At 27.6% G+C, this 20,382-nt stretch overlaps 1 protein-coding gene across 1 annotated transcript; it reads right to left on the bottom strand.

Annotated features, from left to right (window-relative positions):
- Positions 1 to 12,893: 12,893 nt before the first annotated feature.
- Positions 12,894 to 13,421, bottom strand: LOC150032888 (uncharacterized). The gene is made up of 2 exons (XM_090307067.1): positions 13,248 to 13,421; positions 12,894 to 13,196 (listed from the first exon to the last, which is right to left on the bottom strand). Exons 1-2 carry the CDS (start codon positions 13,419 to 13,421, stop codon positions 12,894 to 12,896), a joined length of 477 nt encoding a protein of 158 aa, XP_090163193.1.
- Between the last annotated feature and the right edge of the window lie 6,961 nt (positions 13,422 to 20,382).

Raw genomic sequence — 20,382 nt, 5'->3', positions numbered from 1 at the left:
ATAACAAATTAAAAAGTTAGAGGTGGAAGAACTATAGGCTTATTTTTTTTTTTAAAAAAAAACTAAATGATTATCAAATGAGGTCTTAGTCATCAATTTTTTTATGTAACAATTTAGTATATGTATTTTAACATTTGTCATGACGTAGTCCCTGCCCTGTACAATTGTTAAAAATTTGAAAGTGTATATGGACTAAATTGTTGCAAAATTAAAAATATAAAAATAAGTGTTTGTTATATATTAAAATCAAAAGAGACTAATACTTCATTTGGTAACCATTTGATTTTTTTATTTTTAAAAATTAAGCCTAATTCTTCGTAATTTCTTTTTTGCAATTGTTTGCATATTTCTTAGGTAAAGAGTTGAATTCTTAGTCAAATTAAAAAAAAAAAAAACTAAAAATATTTTTTTTTTATTTTCAAAACTTGGCTTGATTTTTAAAAATATTAGTAAAAAGTAAAAAACAAAGGCAAAAAAAAAATTATAGGCTTAATTTTAGAAAATCAAATAGTTACTAAACGGGACCTAAATCGTTAAAAGTTAATGACTAAAAATTTTTTTTTCAACCTTTATGTTTTTAAGTTTAGATGGTTTAAGTCGTTGCTTTTTAGGGTTACTATTTTTATTGATGTCGCATGTGAAGACTCTAACCCGACATATTCTATAATAATATGATGTCTCGTTGTGCACGCGTCATTTGAATACCACAAAAGTAATGATCTTATCATGTCATTCAAAACCAATGTACTAGATACGTAAGTTATGTCATTTTTGACTTGTTTAGATTTTCAATTATTGAAATACCATATCGTTCGTTATCAATCAAACGTAATACATAATTGTAATTATTAATAATATATTTTAATATTAATAGACATAGTAAAAATAACACATGGCTAACCAACAAATATTCTCAAATAATTACTAAATTTTGTTTCGTATCAGTATTGTCTCTCTTTACTCCCAAAACAAGACGAGATATACCTCAAAATGAGATTAATTCAAAATATCAGTCATTCTCATTTTTTGATAATATGTTTATAAGATTTCAAATATGTTCTATGATTCAAATACCCATTATTATTCATAAAAAAAATATACCCATTATTATTTTAAAAAAATATTCCTCAAATTCCAAGAATAAGCCAAAAGAGAATAATTATCCAAAATATTGCCATCCTCATGTTCTCACGTTTCACCATCTTCTATAATTGCATGCATTCGAGACCATTGTGGGAGTTACAATAATAATAATAATAATAAAATATTTATAATTTTATTAAAATAAACCTAGTTCATGAATTCGAAGCCGTTCTATTCTTCCATTCCTATGATAAAAAAATTGTGAGAGATCAAAAATCGAATTTTCAAATTCACTAAATAAGTATATATCAATAATATATGAAAAATCTGATATTTAAATTCTTATAAAAAGAGACAACTTAAACTTCACTCAATTAACTTAGACAAACTTGATACAGAATTATCTGGACAAATACTAAAATAGTGATCATTAGCTATGATGATCTTACATTTTTTTTAATCTCTAAAAAATGCTTAAGTAGACTACTCCAAATATTTCAATTAATCCACACTTAAAAAAGAGAACTAGATTTTAACTACTCATAAGAAACTAACACATTATTCTATTTTCTTTAGACACTAGATCATAATTCATACCATCATAATATTTATATATATATATATATATATAGAGAGAGAGAGAGAGAGAGAGAGAAAGAGAGAGAGAGAAAATTGGAGTAACTCCCAAATTCCTCCATTATTTAGAGCTTAATTAAGAAGTAGCAATCATGGAGTAAAGTTACTTTGCCATTCCTTACTTAGAAGATCATCTTCAACGTCTTCACCCTCATTATTTTGATTCTCATTTCCATTTCTATTTCGAATTTCATTTCCATTTCCATTTCCATTGCTGCAGCTTATTCCACTTTCAAACAATCCTTGAAGCAACATCTCTACATCATCATTTACATCAATCTCTACACCACCATCGTCACCGTAGTAGCAGCCATCGGAATACAGACTCCCCATAGGGTCCCCACCGGTCACCACCGATTCCAAAACCCACTTGGTTAGTGAAATCCATATGACTAACAATAGCCTCAACACCAACGCAATTAATGTCTTTCACAAACTTCTCAATCTCACTCATTCCAGAATTTTCATTTACCCCTAAATTCCACTTCGATAATAAAATGTTCTCATCTCCATCTCCTTCAACAATAATCGTTTCCGTTCCGCCTAATTCGTCGATTCCCACCATCGAATTTCCTTCATTCATCAAATCGCCTATATTCACTTCCGATTGAACAAACTCTACCTGCCATATTGCTACTACTTCCCCCAATTTTATCATTCGAATTCATCACCATATCAATAAACCATTGATCCATCAAATTTCTTCCATTATCAACCAGATCCATCTCATTGCTCCATATTTAAAGCAAAGGAGAGTTAGAAGGAACAAATTCAGTAGGAGGAGAAGGAAGACGATGAACCTGTTGATGATACTCGATTCATTTTCGGCAGTCTCTTAAGCTCTCTCTGACCATCCAGAACAATGCAAACAGTTCCCCGTTGGTGAGTTGGGAAATATGACGACCTTGATGCAATTGATGCATCAGAAGATCGAGTTCGAGTTCTTGATTCTTCTTGACGAGTTTCTTTAGCATATCTTGAGCTTTGGTGGCTTGTTCCTTGAGATATGTCTCTTGATTCGTCATTTTCTTCTGGCCGTCGAGTTCCAGAAGGCTGAGAAAGCGACGGTAGAGGTGTTGAGCGGCGGAGAGAGATGGCCTGATGACGGGATGGTCCTCGTAATTTGAGACATTTTATCTTTCAAATAAAGTAAAACAACATCAGGCCACAGATTTAATAAGTATATATTTATATATATGATAATTTCAAATTACCCATATTATTATTTAAAAAGAATATTCCTCAAATTCTTTTGAAAAATAAGCCAAAAGAAGAATAATTAAATCCAAAATGTTACAATACAACTCTCACAATCTCACCGGTTTTCGGAATTGCATGCACGACAGACCACGTGGAAGATTTTTAAATCTATACATATGTGCGTGAGGCTAGCTATTCAAGAAACATGTGAGATCATGTTGTCTTTAATCCATTTTTCAGAAATTTTCATTTTACATCTCTTAAATTATACTTATTTAAATCTTGAATTTTCATAAATTTACTAAAAATATAAAGGCAAAATGTATAGGTAAAGAGTTTCTCCTAATAACATTTTTTTCATATATAGGATAGATTTATAAATATAATATATGAATGGATATTAACAATGACACTAATGAATCGGTATATAATCTAGGCATATTAAACTTTGAGACCCATTCGTTATAACATAAAATAAAATATAAAGTTTATAACTCAACAAAATTGACATAATTTAATTTATTTTGCTATAATTTAATTATATATATATATATACACACAACCAAAATCTCAAAATCTCACCTTTCAGATGTTGAATATTAAAAAAAAAACCAAAGAATTTTTTTTTATATTTATATCAACTAAAATCTATAAAAATACAAAATAATAAATTATGAGAAGCCACAAAAACTTTGTCATGTTCAAATATGATATTCATATGCTTAATAATTCCTTGACCCAATATGCCTACCATTTTGATTTGCATGGGTGAGGGTGGCCAATTCCTTGATCCAATATGCCTGCCATTTTGGGATGAAACCGAGTGGATGAGTGTTCGCTCAAGTGGTGTCTCCAGGACTTGAACAAAAGGCCCTACCCTCTCATGACTCAAAAAGGATTTCTATTTATTGGTTGGATCATAAACATGTTGTTCATTAGAGGAGCATTGGTACTTAAGGAGTCAGAGGTAACCCAAGGGTAAAATAGTAATTTGACCCAGTTGGAGTTACGAACATGCTGCTTGCTGGAATGTAGCTGTGGGTCTTTATTGAGTGTTGATGAATTATCTCTAGCTCTCGGAATGTAGAAATGCTGACCATTGCAAATGAGGGAGCTTCTCTATTTATAGAGCTCCCTGATGGGCTTCATGGGTTTGGGCCTGACCTTCATTGGTCATGGGCCTAACCTTTGGGCCTAATTTAATTGGACTTGAGTCTGGCCTTTGGGCCTAATTAATAGAACTTAAGCCTAGTCTTTAGGCCCAATTACTGTAAAAAGATTTGGAGAAAACAAATTCAATTTTCAAAGCCCAACATCCAAAATCCAAAACAAACAAATTATTAACCAAAAACCTAAATTTGATGTTTAATTATAAGCAAAAGTTGTGTAGCCTATATAATTAAACACCTTTAGAGAAATTACTAAATCTACCAAACCTTACTTGAAAAAAAAAAAAGAAAGAAATAGAATATATCCCAAAAGCTATATAAAATTCATACCCTACAAAGTTATGAAAAAAAAATAAACTTTAAACAATTTATTATCGTAATAAAAATTCATATTTTTGTCGGTCAACATTCGAATTATGATTGGTGAATTTTAAAAAGAGTTGTCAAAAGGAAAATCTAGAATAGTAGGGGTAGTTATATAGCAATTAACCCAAAATTAAATATTACTTTATCATTCTTAGTTATCATTTTGACTAAAAAAAAAACTTTATTATTATTTATTATTCCAAAAATATATATTTATATACTATATTAGGTGTAAAATGGGAATTACGGTTACATAAGCAGTTTGCATTGATATTTGAGACAATTGGTCGATGAATTGTTGCCTTTTTCTTTCCTTTGTTTTTATGTGAAAAAATTATTATTATTTTTAAATTTTTTTATAATCTATTATTACATTTATTTTTTCTCTTTATATATATATATATATATATATATATATAATGCGATAATTTCAAATTACCCATATTATTATTTAAAAAGAATATTCCTCAAATTCTTTTGAAGAATAAACCAAAAGAAGAATAATTAAATCCAAAATGTTACAATACAACTCTCACAATCTCACCGGTTTCCGGACTTGCATGCATGACAGACCACGTGGAAGATTTTTAAATCTTTACATATGTGTGTGAGGCTAGCTATTCAAGAAACATGTGAGATCTTGTTGTCTTTAATCCATTTTTCATAAATTTTCATTTTACATCCCTTAAATTATACCTATTTAAATCTTGAATTTTCATAAATTTACTAAAAATATAAAGGCAAAATGTATGGTAAAGAGTTTCTCCTAATAACATTTTTTTCATATGTAGGATAGATTTATAAATATAATATATGAATGGATATTAACAATGACACTAATGAATCGGTATATAATCTAGGTATAATAAATTTTGAAATCCATTTGTTATAACATAAATAAAATATAAAGTTTCTAACTCAACAAAATTGACATAATTTAATTTATTTTGCTATAATTTAATATATATATATATATATATATATATATAATCTCAACTAAAATGTCAAAATCTCACCTTTCAGATGTTGAATATTAAAAAAAAAAAACCAAAGATTTTTTTTTATATTTATATTAACTAAAATTTATAAAAATACAAAATAATCAATCATGAGAAGCCACAAAAACTTTGTCATGTTCAAATATGATATTCATATGCTTAATAATAATAATAATAATAATAATAATAATAATAAAAAGAACATATGCTTAATTATATGCTAAAACTACAAATACATTATTTTTTTAATTATATATTATTTGATAAAATAAATCTATTTTAACCCTAGCCAATTAATTTGTAGAAATTCCTAATCCTATAGTATTGTATTCTATAGCTAGTTTCGCCATATATTGATTTATTTACAATATATTTGATAACTTTCTATTGACAATAATGTTTTCACCATTTTATAATACATAAATAGAAAAAAAAAAAGAAATGTTATGAGACCAACTAATTTGATATGCTTATGAAGTGTTATTTGGTTTCTTTTACAATGTTCATGATTTTTTTTATTGGAAATTAAGCATTTAAATAGAGAGTTTTCATGGAAAAAAAATCCAAAACATTTTCATTGAATTTTTTTATTAACAAAACTGAATGACCAACAATTCTTTGCGGAGAACACGATTTCCATAAATTTTTCACAAGAAATGTATTGAAGTAAACGAAAACTTTCGTGGAATGAAGAATAAATTAGAGAATGGAGACAAAACTAGGGAAGCTTATCATTGCCCCCACCTCTATCCCAGGAACATCTGTTAAACATGTGAATAGCTCTCCTAGTTAGGACACCTACTATTGGTCAAGAAGCCAAAGTTTTGAATCTTTTCACCTCTACATGGTGTTGAGTGAATATCATTCAACAATATCAAATACACTTATTTATAAAAAAAAAAAAAAAAAAAAAAAGATAAATTATACATTTGATTTTTCAAGCTATTTTAGTTTATATAGCATTTTGTTCACTTTCCATCTGAAAATGAAAAGGAGAAGTTATATATATGTATGTGTATATATATATGTATGTATGTGTATGTGTGTGTGTGTATGTATGTATGTGTGTGTACTTGAACAAATAAAGACAAATGAGGCCAAAAAAATATATAAAAAAATTAAAATAAAGGTTAAAATGTCAAGTTGGAATACTTATGGACCAAAATACTATTAAACTCAAATCATATATTAAATAAAATTAATTTTAAAAAAGAAAATATAAATTGATTTTTTTTTTGGTGGGTGTAGATTTATACAAAGTAAACAAGTAAAAAGGATAAAAAAAAAAAAAAAAAAAGAAACAAAAACTAAGGGTGGAAAATGGAGGAGAATTTAGAGTTGTGGCTGGTTTAGAAAAGACATTTATTGCTATTAAATGTTTGGTGTTAGAATCATATCTGAACCTATTAAAGTTAAACCATAGTTTGTTTCACTGCTTTAAATTAGTTTGTCTTAATCTTTATTAGTTTTTGCATTGATATTTGAGACAATTGGTTGAACTGTTGCTTTTTTCTTTTCTTTGTTTTTATGTGAAAAAATTATCATTATTTTAAAATCTTTTTTTCTTTTTTTCTTTTTCTTTTGTTCTTATTGCCATTAATCTTTTATAATTTTAAGGCTATGAGTACCAAAGGTTAAAAATATCTTCTCTTCTTTAGTGATGAAATGTATCGAGATTTGTAATATGATTTCTTTCCTTTCGTGAATTTCGAGGCAGGATTTTATCTCAATTAAACGATAGTGAATTTTATGAAAGTAATAATTTAATTGCTAAATTTTAGTGGGTAATGTATTTAAGGGTAATTGTTTTAAATGGTAAAACTCTTGAAAATATTTTTAGTATAACAAAATATTACTGTCTATTAGTGATAGATCGCGATAGACATCTATCAATGGACGACAGATCACGATGGACATCAATCTCGTGATCTATCATTGATAGATAGTAACGAGTTGTTATATTTGTAAATAAGTTAGTTCATTTTCCTTTATTTGAAAACACCTCATGATTTTGTCTCTATATTTTTTGTTTTATAGTAATTTAGTAGTTGTATTTTGAAAATTGTAATGATGTCATCTGTATCTTGAACAATCGTTATGTATTTAAAAGTGCATAGACTAAGGGGCATTTGGGGCAAAGAGTTGATTATTATAGTCCTTGGTTATTTTAGTTAAGTTATAATAGTTTGTGTTTGGGGTATAGATTATATTAGTTTGGGTTATAATAGTATAAGTTTGAAGTGTAAACTATTTTAATTTGAGAAGGAAATAGTAAACACTGTAGCAATGAATAAAAAGATATAAATGTTAAATAGTAAAAGCCATAACAAATAGTGAATACTATAGCAAATTAGGGTTTAGAAATAATGTTGACTGTAATTAATTGGGGAATACAAAATAGTATTTACTTTAGTAGTTATTATAATCTTAGGATAGTCTTCGCCCCAAACACACCATAAATTGTTACATACTAAAGATCAAGAGACTAAGCCAAAAGAATATTCCTCAAATACTTTTGAAGAATAAGCCAAAAGAAGAATAATTAAATCCAAAATATTACAATACAACTCTCACAGTTTCACGTCTCACCAGTTTCCGGAATTGCATGCATGACAGGCCACATGGAAGATTTTTAAATCTATACATATGTGTGTCAGGGCTATTCATGAAACATGTTTGATCATGTTGTCTTTAATCTATTTTGGAGAAATTTTCATTTTAAATTATACCTATTTAAATCTTGAACTTTCATAAATTTATCGATTAATCATTTTTTTTAAGATTTGGTTTGAAAAATATTGTAAAAATTATATAATTCCGTTTTAAATTTATCTTCTAAATTATTATAAGTGAATCAATTATTTAGACCCTTTATTAAGATTACATTTGAAAATTGTCGATGCATTTTATTCTTATAGGTGTATAGGCTTTTCGAGATGTTGAATTAATAAAATAGATGATTAAACTTGATGCATGGACACTCTTCAAAAGAAGTTTTAGTTGAGAGTCTAAATTGGTTTGTTTATGCATGGACACTCTTCAAAAGACTGATTTGTTCTCATCGTTTTAAAAATTTCTTTCTGACCAATTTTAAATTTTCATTTTACATCCCTTAAATTATACCTATTCAAGGCAAAATGTATAGGTAAAGAGTTTCTCCTAATAACATTTTTTTCATATATAGAATAGATTTATAAATATAATATATGAATGGATATTAACAATGACACTAATGAATCGGTATATTATCTCAGCATAATAAACTTTGAGACCAATTCGTTATAACATAAAATAAAATATAAAGTTTCTTACTCAACAAAATTGACATAATTTAATTTATTTTGCTATAATTTAATTATATATATATATATATATATATATATATATATATATAATTTCAACCAAAATGTCAAAATCTCACCTTTCAGATGTTGAATATTAAAAAAAAAAAACCAAAGATTTTTTTTTATATTTATATCAACTAAAATTTATAAAAATACAAAATAATAAATTATGAGAAGCCACAAAAACTGTCATGTTCAAATATGATATTCATATGCTTAATAATAATAATAATAATAAAAAGAACATATGCTGAATTATATGCTAAAACTACAAATACATTATTTTTTTAATTATATATTATTTGATAAAATAAATCTATTTTAACCCTAGCCAATTAATTTGTAGAAATTCCTAATCCTATAGTATTGTATTCTATCGCTAGTTTCGCCATATATTGATTTATTTACAATATATTTGATAACTTTCTATTGACAATAATGTTTTCACCATTTTATAATACATAAAAAGAAAAAAAAATGTTATGAGACCAACTAATTTGATATGCTTATGAAGTGTTATTTGGTTTCTTTTACAATGTTCATGTTTTTTTATTGAAAATTAAGCATTTAAATAGAGATTTTTCATGGAAAAAAAAAAAACCAAAACATTTTCATTGAATTTTTTTTATTAACAAAACTAAATGGCCAACAATTCTTTGCGGAGAACACGATTTCCATAAATTTTTCACGAGAAATCTATTGAATTAAACGAAAACTTTCGTGAAATGAAAAATAAATTAGAGAATGGAGACAAAACTAGGGAAGCTTATCCTTGCCTCCACCTCTATCCCATGAACATCTGTTAAACATATGAACAGCTCACCTAGTTAGGACACCTACTATCGGTAAAAAAGCCAATGTTTTGAATCTTTTTACCTCTACATGGTGTTGAGTGAATATCATTCAACAATATCAAATACACTTATTTATATATATAAAAAAAAAGATAAATTATACTTTTGATTTTTCGAGCTATTAGAGTTTAATATAGCATTTTGTTCATTTTCCATTTGAAAATTGAAAGGAGAAGTTATATATGTGTGTGTGTGTGTGTATGTGTGTATATGTATGTATATATGTATAGGTGTGTGTATATATATGTGTGTGTATGTATGTATGTATGTATGTATGTATGTATGTATGTATGTATGTATGTATGTATGTATGTATGTATGTATGTATATATGTATGTATGTGTGTGCACTTGAACAAATAAAGACAAATGAGGCCAAAAAAATATATAAAAAAATTAAAATAAAGGTTAAAATGTCAAGTTGGAAAACTTGTGGACCAAAATACTACCAAACTCAAATCATATATTAAATAAAATTAATTTTAAAAAAGAAAATATAAATTGATTTTTTTTTTTTTGGTGGTTGTAGATTTATACAAAGTAAACAAGTAAAAAGGAAAAAAAAAAAAAAGAAACAAAAACTAAGGGTGGAAAATGGAGGAGAATTTAGAGTTGTGGCTGGTTTAGAAAAGACATTTATTGTTATTAAATGTTTGGTGTTAGAATCATATCTGAACTTATTGAAGTTAAACCATAGTTTGTTTCACTGCTGTAAATTAGTTTGTCTTAATCTTCATTAGTTTTTCATAATTTTTAAAATATATATATATTAGAAAAACAAAATCCATTTCAATAGACAAGCATTTTTGTTTATTACTTTTGGCATGGTATGTTTTTTAGTAGACTGACAGACTAGCTGGGTGAAGTAGTCGAAACTAAGGTTTTTGTAGGTTGGTTTGGGTTGCATGACTTATCAAACCCAATTGTTCGGATTGTAAATATCTTCAACCCAAATAAATTTTATTAAAAAGTGAACTCAACCCAACCTAAAATGAAATATTTGGATTGACGTTCATCGGGTTTCGGATAATTTATTTAAAATTTTATTCTAGAAAGAAGCAAAATGTTCATATGTAAATTTTTTTTTTGAAGAGGTATTGTAATTAAAGTGTGGGTGGGGGAATCGAACCTCAAACCACGAGGTTTTAAGTATGAATATTATGCCAGTCGAGCTATGCTCTTATTAGACATATATAAAAATTTAATTTAATTATTTGCATATATTGAATTAAAATTAATATCTCAATTTCAATTTATATAATGAATCTTTTTCTAAAGTGCTAAAAACAACTATTTTCAGGAGCTTTTAGAGAAAAAAACTATCCAAAAAATAATGAAAGCAAATAAAACTAAAATAAATATATGTATATATAATTGTCGTCTATGTAAAAAATGTATAAATTTTAAAGTTAATGATAAGTTTATTGAATTTTCATAAATTTATCGATTAATCAACTATTAATAGCCTTACTTTAAAAATATTAGTAAAAAAACAAATAACAAAGCAAAAAAATTTATAGCCTTAATTTTAAAAAACCCAATAGTTATTAAACGGGACCTAAATCGTTAGTCTTCAAAATTTAATGACTAAATATGTTTTTTCAACCTTCATGTTTTTAAGTTTAGATGGTTTAAGTCGTTGCTTTTTAGGGTTACTATTTTTATAGATGTCGCGTGTGGAGACTCTGACTAGACATATTCTATAATAATATGATGTCTCGTTGTGCACGTGCCTTTTGAATATTACAAAAACAATGATCTTATCATGTCATTCAAAACCAACGTATTAGATACGTAAGTTGTCATTTTTGACTTGTTTAGAATGTCAATTATTGAAATACCATATCGTTCGTTATCAATCAAACGTATGACATAATTGTAATTATTAATAATATATTTTATATTAATAGACATAGTAAAAATAACACACGAGTAACCAACAAATATTCTCAAATAATTACTAAATTTTGCTTCGTATCATCATTGTCTCTTTTTACTCCCAAACCAAGACGAGATATACCATAAAATGAGATTAATTTAAAAAATCAGTCATTCTATTTTTTAATAATATGTTTATTATTAGATTACACATTTGTTCTATGATTCAAATACCCATTATTATTTAAAAAGAATATTCCTCAAATTCCAAGAATAAGCCAAAAGAAGAATAATTATCCAAAATATTGCCACCCTCATGTACTCACGTTTCACCATCTTCTGTAATTGCATGCATGCGAGACCATTGTGGGAGTTACAACAACAACAACAACAACAACAACAACAACAACAATAATAATAATAACAACAACAATAGAAACATTTATAATTTTATTAAAATAAACCTAGTTCATGAATTCGAAGCCAGATGTTCTATTCCTCCATTCCAGATATTATAAAAAAATTGGGAGAGATCGAAAATCGAATTTTTGAATTCACTAAATAAGTATATATCAATAATATATGAAAAATCTGATATTTAAATTCTTATAAAAAAGAGATAATTTAAACTTCACTCAATTAACTTAGACAAACTTGATACAGAATTATCTGGACAAATACTAAAATAGTGATCATTAGCCATGATGATCATACTTTTTTTTAATCTCTAGAAAATGCTTAAGTAGACTACTCCAAATATTTCGATTAATCCACACTTAAAAAAGAGAACTAGATTTTAACTACTCATAAGAAACTAACACATTATTCTATTTTCTTTAGACAATAGATCATAATTCATACCATCATAATATTTTTATATATATGTATATAGAGAGAGAAAATTGGAGTAACTCCAAAATTCCTCCATTATTTAGAGCTTAATTAAGAATAAGCAATCATGGAGTAAAGTTACTTTGCCATTCCTTAATTAGAAGATCATCTTCAATGTCTTCACCTTCATTATTTTTATTCTCATTTCCATTTTCATTTCCATTTCCATTGTTGCACCTTATTCCAATTTCAAACAATCCTTGAAGCAACATCTCTGCATCATCATTTACATCAATCTCTACACCACCACCGTCGTCGTAGTAGCAGCCATCGGAAAACAGACTCCCCATAGGGTCCCCATCGGTCACCACCGATTCCAAAAACCACTTGGTGAGTGAAATCCATATGACTAACAATAGCCTCAACACCAACGCCATTAATATCGTTCACAAACTTCTCAATCTCACTCATTCCAGAATTGTTATTTACCCCAAAATTCCACTCCGATAACAAAATGTTCTCATCTCCATCTCCTTCAACAATAATCGTTTCCATTCCGCCCTCCGACCATCCAGAACAAATCGCCGATTCCAACCATTGAATTTCCTCCACTCATCAAATCGCCCATATTCACTTCCGATTGAACAAACCCTAACTCCCCTGCCATATTGCTACTACTTCCACCAATTTTGTCATTCGAATTCATCACCATATCAATAAACCATTGATCCATAAAATTCCTTCCATTATCAACCAGATCCATCTCATTGCTCCATATTTCAAGCAGATGAGAGTTAGAATGAACAAATTCAGTAGGAGGAGGAGGAAGACGATGAACCTGTTGATGATACTCGATTCATTTTCGGCAGTTTCTTATCCTCTCTCTGACCATCCAGAACAATGCGAGCAGTTCCCCGTTGGTGAGTTGGGAAATATGACGACCTTGATGCAATTGATGCATCAGAAGATCGAGTTCGAGTTCTAGATTCTTCTTGATGAGTTTCTTTAGCATATCTTGAGCTTTGGTGGCTAGTTCCTTGAGATATGTCTCTTGATTCGTCATTTTCTTCTGGCGTTCTAGTTCCAGAAGATTGAGAAAGCGACGGTAGAGATGTTAAGCGGCAGGGAGAGATGGCCTGATGACGGGATGGTCCTCGTCGGGGCCATTGACAACGACAAAGGCGAAAATGCCGCAGAGAATGGTGAGTTCACTTACTTTCTTGGCTCTGATTTTGAGGTGCAACAATGGAGTTATAAGCTTTGGGGTTAAACTTTTTATTTTTATTTTTATTTTTCTCAATTTTTCTATTCTCTTGGTAAATGAATGACTAGGGGCATTTTTGTCCTTTAGTAACTAATGGTAATTAAAGATGAAAAACACACTACTGCATCTTGCATTCCACTTATCTTTCTGTAGCCACCCAATAGTCCAATCATAGTTTACCATATGATTAGAAAAGTTGTATTAGTAAGATACTCGAGTGAGTTGTACAAAAATGAGTACAACACGGGATTCACCCAAGTGTATATATATGTATATATAAGAATAGTTGATCGTGTGACAAACTATGGTTTTTTTTTTTTTTTACAATATATGCGGTAGGGGAGTCGAATCTCTCACTTTGAGGATAATAATACAAACACTTTGTCAGTTGAAGCTATGTTCATTTTGGCAAATTATTGTCGGATGATAAAGTGAGCTATACAAAGTTGGCTATGAATGCAAATTTTTCATAAGGATGGATGAAAATTACTGTAAAAAGATTAGGAGAAAACAAACACAATTTTACAAGCCCAAAATCCAAAACAAACTAATTATTAACCAAAACCTAAATTTCATGTTTAATTATAAGCAAAAGTTGTGTAGCCTATATAATTAAACTTCTTTAGAGAAATCCTTAAATCTACCAAACCTTACGTGAAAAAAAAGAAAAGAAAAAGAAAAAGAAATAGAATATATCACAAAAGCTACAAAAAATTCAAACCCTACAAAGTTATAAAAAAAAAAAAAAAAAAGAAATTTAAACAATTTATTTTCGAAATAAAAATTCATATTTTTGTTAGTCAACATTGGAATTGTGATTGGTGAATGAAGATGAGTTGTCAAAAGGAAAATCTGGAATAGTAGGGGTAGTTATATAGCAATTAACCCAAACTTAAATATTACTATATCATTATGAGTTGTCATTTTGACTAAAAACGAACTTTATTATTATTTATTATGCCAAAAATATATATTTATATATTATATTAGGTGTGAAATGATAATTACGGTTAAGTTTGTATTGATATTTGAGACAATTGGTTGAACTGTTGCTTTTTCTTTTCTTTGTTTTTATGTGAAAAAATTATTATTATTTTAAAATCTTTTTTTCTTTTTCTCTTTTTATTTCTTTCTTATTGCCATTAATCTTTTATAATTTTAAGGCTATGAGTACCAAAGGTTAAAATATCTTCTCTTCTTTAGTGATGAAATGTATCGAGATTTGTAATATAATTTTTCACAAGAAATCTATTGAAGTAAACGAAAACTTTAGTGGAATGAAGAATAAATTAGAGAATGGAGACAAAACTAGGGAAGCTTATCCTTGCCTCCACCTCTATCCCATGAACATCTGTTAAACATGTGAATAGCTCACCTAGTTAGGACACCTACTATTGGTCAAGAAGCCAAAGTTTTGAATCTTTTCACCTCTACATGGTGTTGAGTAAATATCATTCAACAATATCAAATACACTTATTTATAAAAAAAAAAAAAAAAAAGAAGATAAATTATACTTTTGATTTTTCGAGCTATTTTAGTTTATATAGCATTTTGTTCACTTTCCATCTGAAAATGGAAAGGAGAAGTTATATATATGTATGTGTATATATATATGTATGTATGTGTATGTGTGTATATGTCTGTATGTCTGTATAGGTTTGTGTGTATATGTGTGTGTGTGTGTATGTATGTATGTATGTGTGTGTACTTGAACAAATGAAGACAAATGAGGCCAAAAAAATATATAAAAAAAATTAAAATAAAGGTTAAAATGTCAAGTTGGAAAACTTATGGACCAAAATACTATTAAACTCAAATCACATATTAAATAAAATTAATTTTAAAAAAGAAAATATAAATTTTTTTTTTTTTTTGTGGGTGTAGATTTATACAAAGTAAACAAGTAAAAAGGATAAAAAAAAAAAAAGAAAAAAAAGAAACAAAAACAAAGCGTGGAAAATGGAGGAGAATTTAGAGTTGTGGCTGGTTTAGAAAAGACATTTATTGCTATTAAATATTTAGTGTTAGAATCATATCTGAACCTATTAAAGTTAAACCATAGTTTGTTTCACTGCTTTAAATTAGTTTGTCTTAATCTTTATTAGTTTTTGCATTGATATTTAAGACAATTGGTTGAACTGTTGCTTTTTTCTTTTCTTTGTTTTTATGTGAAAAAATTATCATTATTTTAAAATCTTTTTTTCTTTTTCTCTTTTTCTTTTGTTCTTATTGCCATTAATCTTTTATAATTTTAAGGCTATGAGTACCAAAGGTTAAAATATCTTCTCTTCTTTAGTGATGAAATGTACCGAGATTTGTAATATGATTTCTTTCCTTTCGTGAATTTCGAGGCAGGTATTTTATCTCAATTAAACGATAGTGAATATTATGAAAGTAATAATTTAATTGCTAAATTTTAGTGGGTAATGTATTTAAGGGTAATTGTTTTAAATGGTAAAACTCTTGAAAATATTTTTAGTATAACAAAATATTACTGTCTATCAGTGATAGATCGCGATAGACATCTATCAATGGACGACAGATCACGATGGACATCAATCTCGCAGTCTATCATTGATAGATAGTAACGTTTTGTTATATTTATAAATAAGTTGGTTCATTTTCCTTTATTTGAAAACACCTCATGATTTTGTCTCTATATTTTTAGTTTTATAATAATTTGGTACTTGTATTTTGAAATTTGTAATGATGTCATCTGTATCTTGAACAATCGTTATGTATTTAAAAGTGCATAGACTAAGGGGCGTTTGGGGCAAAGAGTTGATTATTATAGTTCTAGGTTATTATAGTTAAGTTATAATAGTTTGTGTTTGGGGTATAGATTATATTAGTTTGGGTTATAATATTATGTGTTTGAAGTGTAAACTATTTTAATTTGAGAAGGAAATAGTAAACACTGTAGCAATGAATAAAAAGATATAAATGTTAAATAGTAAAAGCCATAACAAATAGTAAATACTATAGCAAATGAGGGTTTAGAAATAATGTTGACTGTAATTAATTGGGGAATACAAAATAGTATTTACTTTAGTAGTTATTATAATCTTAGGATAGTCTTCGCCCCAAACCCACCATAAATTGTTACATACTAAAGATCAAGAGACTAAATTTTTACTTTCCATAAATATTCATGATTAAGAATATTTGTTTTAACTTTTAAGAGTGTGAATGCTTTGAGTTGTTAGTTTTTCAGGTTACTATTTTTATCGATGTCACTTCTGGAGATCTAATTAAACATATTCTATGATGTCGTGTTCTGCATGTGACATCTGAATATCATGAAATCAATGTTCTTATTTTATCTTTCGAAACCGATGCACTAGATATGTAACTTACGTCATTTTTGACTTGTTTAGAAGGTCAATTATTAAAATATCATATCATTATTGTCAATGAAAGTATTACATATGATCAACTATTTATCAATATTAATAAACATAGAAGGATAATATACAGATAATCATTAATTTTTTCTTAATAATTATTAAATTATTCTCTCTTTCAAATAAAGTAAAACAACATGACGGGATGGTCCTCGTCGGGGCCATTGACGACGGCAAAGGAGAAAACGCCGCAGAGAGTGGTGAGTTCATTTACTTTCTTTAACAATCTGAGCCTTCGTTTCTTGAAACTGGATTTTCTTGCATTATCGCTTGCAATCCAAACCAACTTCACTTTCTTCCTCGTCATCGAGGCTCTCTCTGTCTTTCTTGTTCTTCTTGTTCTTTCTGGACTCTGATTTTAAGGTGCAACAATGGAGTTTATTTATAAGCCTTGGGGTTAAACTTTTTATTTTTATTTTTCTTTTTCTATGTTTTTTTTTATTCTCTTGGTAAATGAATTACTAGGGGCATTTTTGTCCTTTAGTAACTAGTGGTAATTAAAGATGAAAAGTACCCCACTGCATCCTGCACTCCACCTATCTTTCTGTAGCCACCCAATAGTCCAATCACAGTTTACCATATGATTAGAAAAGTTGTATCAGTATGAAAATTATTCAGATATTTCTGGGTCTATATCTATCTTTGTGCTTCCACCAAATTATCTTATCATAATTTGTTACGTGATAAATTCTTTTTATATCTTTATTTAAATATTTTAATTCTTATTGTGTGCGATGAAAGTGAGATGCATAGAAATAGGATACATCCAAATATTAATCACCAAGTATTGCTCATTATGTTTTATTTCATGGAAAGTCATATTTAGGTTCAATGGATTGCATTTATCCTATTTCAACATTTCAAAATCACAAAACAAAAAAAATCAAAAATATATTTTGGGAAAAAAAAGTTTGTCACATCACAAACCGATGAACCATACAAAAATGTATACATCCTAAACCACATCCTTTTTATTAGTCTTACTTCATCATAGAAAATAAATAATTCAATATAGATATATGAGTAATATTTGAGTGCAGCCACAAGACTATACTCATCTCCATGCACACGTTGATACTTGAGTGAGTTTTACAAAAATGAGTACAACACGGGATGCACCCAAGTTTGTATATATGTATATATGAGAAGAGTTGATCGTGTGACAAACTATTTTTTTTTTTTTTTTTTTTGACAATATGTGGGGTAGGGGAGTCGAATCTCTCACTTTGAGGATAATAATACAAACACTTTGCAAGTTGAAGCTATGTTCATTTTGACAAATTATAGTCAGACGATAAAGTGAGCTACACAAAGTTGGCTATGGATGCAAATTTTTCTTAAGGATGGATGAAAAGTACTGTAAAAAGATTAGAAGAAAACAAACACAATTTTCAAAGCCCAAAATCCAAAACAAACTAATTATTAACCAAAACCTAAATTTCATGTTTAATTATAAGCAAAATTTGTGTAGCCTATATAATTAAACTCCTTTAGACAAATCATGAAATCTACCAAACCTTACTTGAAAAAAAAAAAAGAAAAAGAAAAATAAATAGAATATATCACAAAAGCTATACAAAATTCAAACCCTACAAAGTTATAAAAAAAAAAAAAAAAGAAATTTAAACAATTTATTTTCGAAATAAAAATTCATATTTTTGTCAGTCAACATTGGAATTGTGATTGGTGAATGAAGATGAGTTGTCAAAAGGTAAATCTGGAATAGTAGGGGTAGTTATATAGCAATTAACCCAAAATTAAATATTACTATATCATTATGAGTTGTCATTTTGACTAAAAACGAACTTTATTATTATTTATTATGCCAAAAATATATATTTATATATTATATTAGGTGTGAAATGGGAATTACGGTTAAGTTTGCATTGATATTTGAGACAATTGGTTGAACTATTGCTTTTTTCTTTTCTTTGTTTTTATGTGAAAAAATTATCATTATTTTTAAATTTTTTTATTATCTATTATTACATTTTCTTTTTCTCTTTTTCTTTTGTTCTTATTGCCATTAATCTTTTATAATTTTAAGGCTATGAGTACCAAAGGTTAAAATATCTTCTCTTCTTTAGTGATGAAATGTACCGAGATTTGTAATATGATTTCTTTCCTTTCGTGAATTTCGAGGCAGGTATTTTATCTCAATTAAACGATAGTGAATATTATGAAAGTAATAATTTAATTGCTAAATTTTAGTGGGTAATGTATTTAAGGGTAATTGTTTTAAATAGTAAAACTCTTGAAAATATTTTTAGTATAACAAAATATTACTGTCTATCAGTGATAGATCGCGATAGACATCTATCAATGGACGACAGATCACGATGGACATCAATCTCGCAGTCTATCATTGATAGATAGTAACGTTTTGTTATATTTATAAATAAGTTGGTTCATTTTCCTTTATTTGAAAACACCTCATGATTTTGTCTCTATATTTTTAGTTTTATAATAATTTGGTACTTGTATTTTGAAATTTGTAATGATGTCATCTGTATCTTGAACAATCGTTATGTATTTAAAAGAGCATAGACTAAGGGGCGTTTGGGGCAAAGAGTTGATTATTATAGTTCTAGGTTATTATAGTTAAGTTATAATAGTTTGTGTTTGGAGTATAGATTATATTAGTTTGGGTTATAATATTATGTGTTTGAAGTGTAAACTATTTTAATTTGAGAAGGAAATAGTAAACACTGTAGCAATGAATAAAAAGATATAAATGTTAAATAGTAAAAGCCATAACAAATAGTAAATACTATAGCAAATGAGGGTTTAGAAATAATGTTGACTGTAATTAATTGGGGAATACAAAATAGTATTTACTTTAGTAGTTATTATAATCTTAGGATAGTCTTCGCCCCAAACCCACCATAAATTGTTACATACTAAAGATCAAGAGACTAAATTTTTACTTTCCATAAATATTCATGATTAAGAATATTTGTTTTAACTTTTAAGAGTGTGAATGCTTTGAGTTGTTAGCTTTTCAGGTTACTATTTTTATCGATGTCACTTCTGGAGATCTAATTAAACATATTCTATTAAAGTATGATGTCGTGTTCTGCATGTGACATCTGAATATCATGAAATCAATGTTCTTATTTTATCTTTCGAAACCGATGCACTAGATATGTAACTTACGTCATTTTTGACTTGTTTAGAAGGTCAATTATTAAAATATCATATTATTATTGTCAATGAAAGTATTACATATGATCAACTATTTATCAATATTAATAAATATTGTAAGGATAATATACAGATAATCATTAATTTTTTCTTAATAATTATTAAATTGTTTTCTCTTTCAAATAAAGTAAAACAACATCAATCTACAGAT

The sequence above is a fragment of the Benincasa hispida genome, chromosome 11, assembly GCF_027475165.1.
Source record: "Benincasa hispida cultivar pf3 chromosome 11, pf3_genome.v1.1, whole genome shotgun sequence".
Lineage (NCBI taxonomy): Eukaryota > Viridiplantae > Streptophyta > Magnoliopsida > Cucurbitales > Cucurbitaceae > Benincasa > Benincasa hispida.
The sequence above is the reverse complement of the archived record's forward strand: the minus strand, read 5'-3'. Positions and strand labels throughout refer to the sequence as shown.